Source organism: Olea europaea, chromosome 18, assembly GCF_002742605.1.
Source record: "Olea europaea var. sylvestris chromosome 18, O_europaea_v1, whole genome shotgun sequence".
Taxonomy (NCBI): Eukaryota; Viridiplantae; Streptophyta; class Magnoliopsida; order Lamiales; family Oleaceae; genus Olea; species Olea europaea.
Window position 1 is genome coordinate 15,434,711 of NC_036254.1, and position 10,252 is coordinate 15,444,962.

Below are 10,252 nucleotides of genomic sequence, written 5' to 3' on the forward strand. Positions count from 1 at the left end.
CTTCATATTGGATATCCAATTCGCATCACAATATCCTTCCAATATCGCAAAATATTATGTGAAATGTAATCCATAGGTTGAGGTATACTTCAAATATCTAAGAACCCTTATTAAAGCTTTCAATTATCATGGCTTGGATTACTAGAGAATCTACTAAGTTTATTCAAAGCAAAAGCTATGATGGGTCGAGTGTAGTTCATAATATACATTAGACTGTTTATCACCTGTGAACACTTTAGTTGTGACACATTCACCCATATTTTTTATTAAGTGTAAGCTTGTCAATAGAGTTTTGGCAGGACTTTCCTCCAACACGTTATACCTCTTAAGTATACTCTCAATGTAGTGAGATTGAAAAAGTACAATTTCTTTCGATATCTAAGAGATCTTAATCCCTATCATCACATCAGCCACACCTATGTTTTTGATAAATGCTTCGTTAGCATTTTCTTAGTGTTTAGCATCATTTTGTGACTATTGCCCACATGGACATTTGGTGTATGTTTTATATATGCATATTTGTTGCACTTGTTTATCTTAAATCCGTTTGACAACATCTTTTTGTCAAATTTTTGGTGCCATTATTTAAGAGCTTATTTCAATCTATACAAGGACTTGACAAGTTTACAAACCTTTTTTTCTGTGATTAGGAAAAACAAACCCTTCGAGTTGTTCCATGTATATCTCCTTTTCAAACTCACCATTTAGGAATGTCATTTTTCACATGCATTTGATGAATCTCAAAGTTATGTATTGGGCAATTGTAATTAACAATCTTACTGAAGTGATTTTTGTCACGAGTGGGTAAATATCAAAGAAATCAAGTCTTTCTTTTTGTATATATCCCTTGATAACTATCTAGCCTTATACTTATCAATGGATCCATCATGTTTCATTTTCTTTTTGAAAATTCATTTACACCCTATAGGCTTGTTTCCAAGAGGTAAGTCAACTAACTCCCACGTATGATTTTGTATTATAAAATCTATCTCACTATTGATAGCTTTTTTTCAACGCAATGCTTCCGGTGTAGACATTGCTTCATCGAAAGTCTTTGGATTATTTTCTACCATATTAGAAAATTTGGGCCAAATGTCGTAGATATCTAGCCCTTTTACTACGCCTTTGTTTTTTCTCATTTGAAATTCCACTTGTAGTATCATAAGTTTACTTATTCAAACTTGCTTTTTCCTTTTCTTTACAAGGAAAAACATTCTCGAAGAATGACGCATTTCATGATTCGATTTTGGTTCCCTCATGTACATCTTGAACTTCAAATTTATGTATAAGAAAATGATATTCACTACTATTATTGATGTATCTAGTAAACATGCAATCAATCATTTTGAGACCAATTTTCACTTATTTAGGCTTAGGGATTTCAACCTTGGCCAAACACCCCCACACTTTCAAGCGTTGGTAGGAAGGTGGATGACATTTCCATAATTCATATGCGGTTTCTTCCATTTTCTTGAGTGGTATCTTGTTAAGAATACTCTTTGTTGTTAAAATAGCTTCCTCCACAAGTTTCGAGGTAAACCCAAAATTAATAACATTGTGTTCATCGTCTCTTTAAGAGTCTGATTTTTTGCTTTAGCTACACCATTCAATTGAGTAGAGTAAGGTGCCGTTTTTGATTAATAATTCCACATTCAGAACAAAATTCTTCAGATGGTGCCCCATATTCTCCACCTCTATCACTATGAATATTCTTTATTTGTTTACCAAGTTGAGTTTCAACTTCCTCCTTATAGCATTTAAATGCATCTAAGGCATCGTCTCTACTTCGTAGTAGAGAGACATAACAATATTTTGTACCATCATCAATGAAAGTTATAAAGTATTTCTTACCACCTTTAGTTTGAACTAATTTCATATCACAAATATCGATATGTATTAGTTCTAAGGGTGTTTTGTTCCTTTGAACTGAGTGAAATGGTGTTTTCGCCAACTTTGCTTCAACGCATACTTTACACTTACAATTAGGATCAATGTCAGGGGCTGGAATTAAACTTTTGATTCATAAGTTTGCACAAAAATTGTAATTTACAAGTCCTAATCGATATGCTACAAACAAGACAACTCAATTGTATAAATGGAATTCGAATTCTTATTCATAATGCTTTGCCTTGGTACAACTGTAAGAATGTTCATTTTGAACATTCCATCACACATGTATCATTTTCCTACTTATATCTCATTCTTAGTGAGTAGAAATTTATCGGATACAAAAATACAAGCTTAAAGTCATTTTTGTTAAGTAAAGACCTGTATACAAGATTCTTGCTAATGTCAGGTGCATGTAGGACATTATTGAGGACGAGTTCTTTATTGAAAGTGATTTTCAAAGTAACTTTCTCTTGTTCTTCAACTTTGAAACGTGCAGAGTTTTCCATGAAGAGTTGTTCTCCATTTAATTCTGGATAGTTAGAGAACACGGTCTTGTCTTTACACATGTGACGGGCAGCACTAGTATCAACTCACAACTCCCTTGAATTTCCAACATTTTACATTTAGAAACAACCGCAGAAAGACTTATTTCTTGTATCCTTTCTGACAAGGTGTCCATTTCAATCATGTTAATTTGGGCGTTCTTCTTCGAATTTTGACATTTACTTGAACGATGTCCAACCTTTCCACTTGTAATAGTTGCCTTTAAACTTCTTGGCTTTCTTGGAGTTGTCTCTTCTCGATGGATCAACGAAGATCTTGCATTTCTTGTTGACAACCTTCGAACCAATTTTAACAAAGTTTGCTCCAAGTTGAACAATAGACCTTCTTTCAGTATTCCTATTGTCTTCTTCAATCCTCAAGTGGACTATAAATTTCTTCAAGTTTATCTCCTTGCGTTTGTTCTTAACATAATTTTTGAAGTCTCTCTACATAGGAGGGCGGTTCTCAATAATGATTGCACCTTGGAAAGATTCGCTTAATTCCATTTTTTTGGCATGTATGTCATGTAGTACAATTTAAAGTTCTTGTACTTTACTTATCACTGTTTTGGAGGCTACCATCTTATAGTCCAAAAACTTGCTAACTATGCACTTTTTTTGACATATTTGGTATTGTACTTCTTTTCCTACCAATCCCATAAATCTTTAGTCAAATCCTTCAAACTATACACTACATATAGTGTATTGTCTAATCTGTTTAGAATATAGTTTTTGTACAAGAAGTTCGAGTACTTCCATGCATCCAATACAATAATCAATTCTTGATAATTCTCTCTTTTTTGTGCCGTTAGTGCAGTCTCTTTCAGAAACTTCACCAAGTTTAGAGTGTAAGATAGAACAACATCTTTTGTTACCATCTCTTGAAGTCCACGCCTCAAAACTTTTTCGATTTTCCTCATGTAGGATCGCAGTAGTTTCAAGTGGTACAGCCAAAGGTAGAACCACATTATTCGCACCATTGATTGTTTGACTTGAAGTCGTCTTCATGGTATTAATTTCTATTACAAAAACAGAAGTTCAATGCAAAAACAATAAGAAGGGAATAGCACGTAAAATTCTATTCCAAAGATGAAGACCACAGGTTTGTATCTACAAAACAACCACAGATAGCATCTTTTTCTTAAGATTGTAGTGCCAGAATATATATGGTGATAAGAGGATTTTTATGTGATAAATGTAATATCAACGTTTAATCTGTAGAAATGCAATTAAACACAACAATATATGGAAAGAACCTTATGGTATATAAATCACAAAGAAAACAGGAAATCAAGAAGAAGAAGAAAAGATCCAAGGTAGGTGAAATATCACTATTTCTTTAAGAAAAAATTGCCCCATAATGATGCTAATAGTTCATGGCACTTGTCTTCCAAGATACAACGGATTCAACTTGTGGTAAAAGCACTTCAAACCTAAAGTTCCAGGGAACTTGAATGGAATTTATCCTCTCTACAAGGAAAAAGATATGGAATGTTTTTTGAAGAGGCTTTGCAAGAGATTTTATGCAGTGCTCAATGCAAAAATGATATGGGATGCATAATGGACATTCAAAGAGTCCATTTATAAAGGATGAGGGATTGTGAGCGAAGTTGTGTATCAAACCTCGCAACTTTACGAGCAGAAGAATCACTTGCTATAGTTAGCCTATTGTTCACGAAATTATTTTTCAATTTAAAACACTGCAAGTGTACGGTTCGTAACAAGTTATAAAGTGAAAAATTTGAGTCCGAATATCGTCCTACAAAAATTTAGTAGTTCAATTTTATATACCGTAGCCTTAACCAAAACGAGATTATCAAAAATGAATTTTTAACCTAATAAACCCTAATTTTGATAAACCCTGATTTTGCTAAAGTGATATTTGAATGAATTAAAAATGCAAAATGATGTATTTAAATGATTTGGAATGCAATATGATAGTTGGAACGCAAGTTGACTTTATTCAATGAGAATTAAACGCACTAGGATTACGAATTCCCATGCATTGATTGCCTTTAACCCTAGTTTCACAATATGACAATACGATTGAATTATTGAAGAATTAATACTCCTAAATCTATCCAACACTCTCTCTCGAGCAATATTGAACCTATTGAATTATTGAAGAATTAATACTCCTAAATCTATCCAACACTCTCTCTCGAGCAATATTGAATCTATTCTCATATACCACCAGCCTATTTCTCTATGACGGATGCATATATATAAGAATGCATGTAATTTTATGAGCACTTAACGATTCATGCATAGAATAAGGGTATATCTCTATCCCCTATCGGATCCTACTAAGATTTATATATTGTCAAATTTATTTCCCTTCTTTCGAATTCAGTAAGTAAATCACCACACATCACATGATTATGTACACTTAATTATGGAAGTCAATTAATGTATATAAATCATTCAAATAATCAAATACGCGTTTTAATGTCGAATTACTAAACTAGAAATCCAAATATTACATCACATGGTTTATCGATCTCCTAATACAAAAATATTTAACCTAACATTGAGAAAATAACAGAATATATGATTTCTTGAGGATAAAACATCACTAGATTATGAATTCATGTGAAATCTCGATTATCTTCATGAAATACTTGGTTACTTTTGCACAAAATCTTTGCCGAGATGTGTTTTGTTACCCCTCATGCATTCTCCCTTGAAATTTGGCAAGTTTAGGTTTATATATCACGTCCTAATTGAGTTGCAAAAGAGTTTTAACAAAAACAGGAAACTGAAGAATCGCGTCAAAAATTCCTACCATGCGCCCACATGGTGTTAACCTATGCGACCGCATGGTACACTTGGTTTTGGTTCTGGAACACCTTGGACCATCTTGTGCAACCGTAAGAAGGTTCTACCATCTGACCGCATGGTAGAAGTCTTCCAATTTCTGCCATTTTGGTCCCCAAACTCTATTTTCTTGTTTATTGGCCTCCTCTCTTCGTCCATCTTGTTCCATCATCTCACTATGATTCCCAATTGATACTTAGCTCATTCAATTTCTTGATTCTTCCTTCGGGTCATCAATTCTTCCAAGCCAGTTTTCCTCTTTTTTCTTTCAACTTTGGACCGCTATTTTTTATTCATTCTGGAATTGGTTTTGAGCTTCCAAATATACTATGATGATCTACTCGATGAGTAGAGCAAGTTAGTCAAGTTACATTTATAATTTAACTATCTAATCAAGTTCGAATATTTGGCCGAAATTGACACGAAAGTCACTTTTTCCACATTTTTTGTTTGAAAATGATGAAATTCAAAATTTAATCTACAAACATACAAACCCCTAAATCATTCGAAAAAGGGAACAAAATGGGGAAAAATACAAAAGAAGATTATGAAAGCAACAGACTTGAACTCAACAAACTCCAAAGGATGTCGAATATTGTAGTATTTTGGGAATGATCTCTTAAAACCTCGAACAACAAGAACAAAAGAAAAAAATCAACTAATTATTACCAATAAGATTTATTGAACAATAAAATTTGAGATATAGAGATCTGAGCTAATGTAGAACTGAACTTTATTTATATCTTCTAACTATCAATCTTAGACCTTGTTAAAATACTCATATTTCATGTTTCCAAGGCCAAATACTTCATAATAAAGATTCTTAATCCAGTCACCTCTCTCTTCTCCCTGCATCGCATATAAAAATTAACCTAAATCTAATGCAGAGTCCTATGGAGAATGTAACTCTCAATAATTATACTTTACCTATGCAAACCACTTGTAGAACCTTGCTGCATTGTTGGTAGGCTTGCCATCTCCGTATCTGAAACCACCAACCAAATCAATGGAAATCAATGAGAAAATGGATACAAACAATTCATTGATTATCTGATTTCACAGATTATGTACACATAATTTGTTTCACCCATAAATATAAGAAGTATTTTTATGCAACTAAGAACAATGCTACACGAAAACTATGTGGCTAAGAAGAAGAATGCTAAACTTTCTTTCTTTAACTTTTCCTTGTACTCATCATCATCTCCTACATAATCATCCTAACAACAAATAAAAAGATCAATCAAGTGAGCACAACATCATGATCAAAGCTTTAAATAGTAGAATAGAAACAACATAAGAACACAAAAAGAAACATCAAAATGGACAAAAAAAAAAAACTCACAAAATCAATTACTTTAAATATAGCCTTGTCATATCTAGCTTTACTTTCCAGATCAATTTCCTATGCAAAGAAAAAAAAAATACATGTAAAGGGAAAAAAAGAGAGAATTTCTAAAACTATCATAATGAAGTTTTTATCCTAGCAAAGCCTTCTGTGGTACTAGTCTGAGTTTCGATGAGGATATTGCCCTTCTTCAACTTCCTCTGGCTCCACCATCACCTCGGGACCTGTCACTTTATGCGTCATGCCAATAATTAAGAGAGAGGGTGCTTTTGACACATAGTTTGGAATTATAAACGTTCAAAACTATGCACATTTTAATGTAACATTGGGAATTAACAAATAGACAAATTTGGAGCACCTATTTCAATATTGACTTGAACCATGGTTTACTAATAAATTGCAATTTTGTCCATCTCTCTCACCTTAACAAGGATCTCATGCTTTACTCTGGACATTGTCATCACTTTCCTAATAAAAAGTCTCTCAAGCATAGCTCTCTCTCTCTAGGATATTTAGAGTAAGTGAGCTTTTGAAGCGATGAAATATTTTAGGTGCATAGATAAAAATATAGAAACCAAATTTCTGAATGTGCAATTTTGAAATAAAATTAACTAGTAGCAGTGGAGAAATATGAGGAAAACTACTTTTGTATTCTATAAATATCATGGCATTAATGCAACTCCGTCCCTATAAATTAAGGTATATCTTGTACCTCTCTTTTGGATTAACTTCATCCAAAAATTCATTGTTCTCATATAAATAGCTGTTCATCGGATGGCACTTGATATTACACAATTAAATTAGCATTCCTTACATCTCTATTCTTTTCTATGTGCCAGAAATGCATCTACTTGTACTAAGGATACACATAGGTTTTCCCGCTGATCTTACAAAGTAAGCACTATATTTAGAGTTGTAATTTTATCAAAGAGACAACTGAGCTATTGAGCAACTAAGTTACAGCTTAAATGAACTCAATAAGCTTCCCTTTTCTATTTCTGCTTGGAAAAAAAAAAAAAAAAACTAAGATATTAATGGGCAATGTATTAAAAGAAACATCAATTGGAAGCTCAATCCAATCTCAATAAAATTAATTTTTAATATCAATGAAAGTTAGTATACCACAAATGGAAAAGACGCCAAAGGTAATCCCTAGAGCCCTTGAAAATGCCAATTGCCTAATCTTTGCCCCTATCAATTGTTTAATTAAAATAACCAGTTTACGAAAGAGTTATTAAAATAAAATCAACCAAAAGCTATTTCCCCTAAAAAAATAAAATCAATAATCTTTAAATTGCATTCAAAAACCTAAATGAAAATTATCTCCAAAGTATTTGAAGAAGTAGGGTTGGCAATCCTTTTCATCACTAGAACACCTACAAAATCACTGCTTGCATCTTGATGGATCGAACACAGTCATAGACGGTAGCCACTCCATCCTCTCTAAACCAAACAATAACCCACTACCAATTGTGTTCAGTTCTTGCACTACAGCTCCAAAAAGGGGGAAAATCTATACAAAAAGAAGAAATTGAAGCATGATAATTATACTTTCAGATATATGTTTCACTTCCTGCAAATTATTTCAAATCAATGAAGATAATACAAAGGCTTCACTATCGATGCAACTGAGATCTACCGTGGAGTGACTAAGAATTTAAACCGAGAAAATGGTGTCGTTGACTTGTCAAGAAGTAAGTTGGAGCTCGATCTATGGCGATTTCGACTCCAATAAGTGTACGCGGCCAGAGCTGGCTATCCGCGGCTTATGACAACAGGGAGCTAGCCGTGATGGTACCAAAGGGTACGGAGGAGGAGGACGACAGTAGAGGTGGAGGCGAAGATGACGACGTAGATGATGGAGATATTGGCACTGAGAGGCTTATTTCTGTACAGTAAAAATTACTTCATTCCCCTCCACTTGGATTAATTTCGGGCTTCTTTGATTTAGTGGGAGAGAAGGAGTGGTCGATTGCATAGAGGAATGGAGAGAGGGACAAATGAGTACCGAAAGAATGGTCTCACCGAATCGAGCGGTTCATCTTAAATTAAATATTCGAATGGGTATTTGAATGAAAAATCAACGAGTTTAGTTCGGTTCGGTACTCGATTCTAGATCAAGAATCGAAAAACCAAATAAGAACATAATCTCTCTAATTTTTTAATTAATTTATTTTAAATAAGTCATTATTTTATTTTTCTAAATAAATTTGCTAACTAGTTAACTTAGCTAAAACCCAAAAATATGATTTTTCTATTTCTAATTTTTAACTCAAAGTCAATATAATCAAATTGACCTATATTATAGTCAAATATGTTATTCTACTGTAGTGTCATTTCTACCGTTCTAAAGAAATCTAATTGAAGCTCGATAACACTTCTCTTAATTATTTTGAGCTCGCTATTTTCATTTTCCTATGATTTTAACAATCAAATCTTTGAAGAACTCAACAAGAGACACAAAGACAGATAAGATTGGACCACGTTATTTTGTAAGAGTTGAGATTAAACATATCATTAATTGAATTAATTTAACTTTGTAAATATTAAAAATTTAATTATAATACTGTACCGGGAAATATAATGGATTAGCAAGAAAGCGTGAAATATCAAACACGTAGCACAAACCCACCAAACTTGCTTCAAGATACATGTATAACATGTTATACATATTTATGAAATTAGGGTCAAGATATATTAATATTGCAAAAATATAAAAAACCAACAAAACTAGGATCAAATATGCTCTTTTGTTCAATTACGCCCATGACCAAGTGAAGACTTTCACCCCCGGGCATCACCGAGAAATCTTTTCTGTGGTGAGGTTGACCTTGCTTGGGTTCGCTTTCCCTTCTGACTATGTAAAATTTTCCCGAGCAACCTCTGGACAAATGGAAGCTTTCATGTTGGTGTAAGCTTTCATGTTGGCGTAGCACGTAGTCAAATTTTAGATCATTTGGGTTGTCAAAATGTGGGGCAAAGTAGGGGACGTGATGTGCCATGACTTAGTCATTCTTGTGCCTAGTTATGTTCAATTTGATTGGTAAGGGTTATTCCCTAAATTTCCATAGGCATTTATTACAACATGCAATTCAATTTCACTATCAATTATCTAAAGTGCAAAATTCATAAAAATGAATGTAACATTTCACTTAGGTAATTCATCGAACACATAGGGAGCACAAGTAGTTTTCCCTAACTTTTGGCAATGCATAATTGCGAATTTCAACTCCATTATTCAAGATCCATTGACAAGCCAACACATCACGACATACAATGCCCCTAGTCCATCAAACAACCCGAGAAAACAAGATGCCCCAAATTTCGAAATTGATAAATTAGGGATGAGAAGCTTTATCTTGTAAACCAAATGGTGGAGTGTAATGATATGCAATCAATGTCAAACCAGGTGAATTTTGAGGAGTTGAAGTTGAATATTAATCCTTGATTAGGCTGTGTGCATGAGTGTGCAAGTGTTCTAATTGAAAGTGGAGAGGATGGTGTGTGAGAGCCGTGTGTGTTAAGGTCGTGTGTTGGGTGATGGGAGGATGTGTGAAGTGAAGAGCCAAGTTACGAGTTAAAACCCGTAACTGACTCTACTATGCGACCGTATGGTGTTAAACCATGCGGTCACATAGTATCATGCCTTGCCCCC

The 10,252-nt window shown here is 33.6% G+C and overlaps 1 protein-coding gene and 1 long non-coding RNA gene across 7 annotated transcripts in view; both read right to left on the reverse strand.

Annotated features, from left to right (window-relative positions):
• Positions 1-4,855: 4,855 nt before the first annotated feature.
• On the reverse strand, positions 4,856-8,603 carry LOC111367601. 6 transcript variants are annotated; one of them, XR_002697856.1, is made up of 5 exons: positions 8,237-8,603; positions 7,906-8,110; positions 7,720-7,788; positions 6,595-6,821; positions 4,856-6,469 (listed from the first exon to the last, which is right to left on the reverse strand). It is a non-coding gene; the product is annotated as an uncharacterized LOC111367601 (long non-coding RNA). The 6 variants fall into 6 exon arrangements; XR_002697858.1 differs by having other exon boundaries at positions 4,856-6,098; positions 6,177-6,469; positions 7,906-8,603; XR_002697860.1 differs by having other exon boundaries at positions 4,856-6,234; positions 7,906-8,603.
• A 1,025-nt stretch (positions 8,604-9,628) lies between these two features.
• The window catches only part of LOC111366790, a 2,645-nt gene continuing 2,021 nt past the window's right edge, over positions 9,629-10,252 (reverse strand). Inside the window, exon 3 of the mRNA XM_022987485.1 lies at positions 9,629-9,709. Coding sequence (XP_022843253.1) covers positions 9,629-9,709 — 81 coding nt within the window. The remainder of the gene's footprint in view (positions 9,710-10,252) is intronic.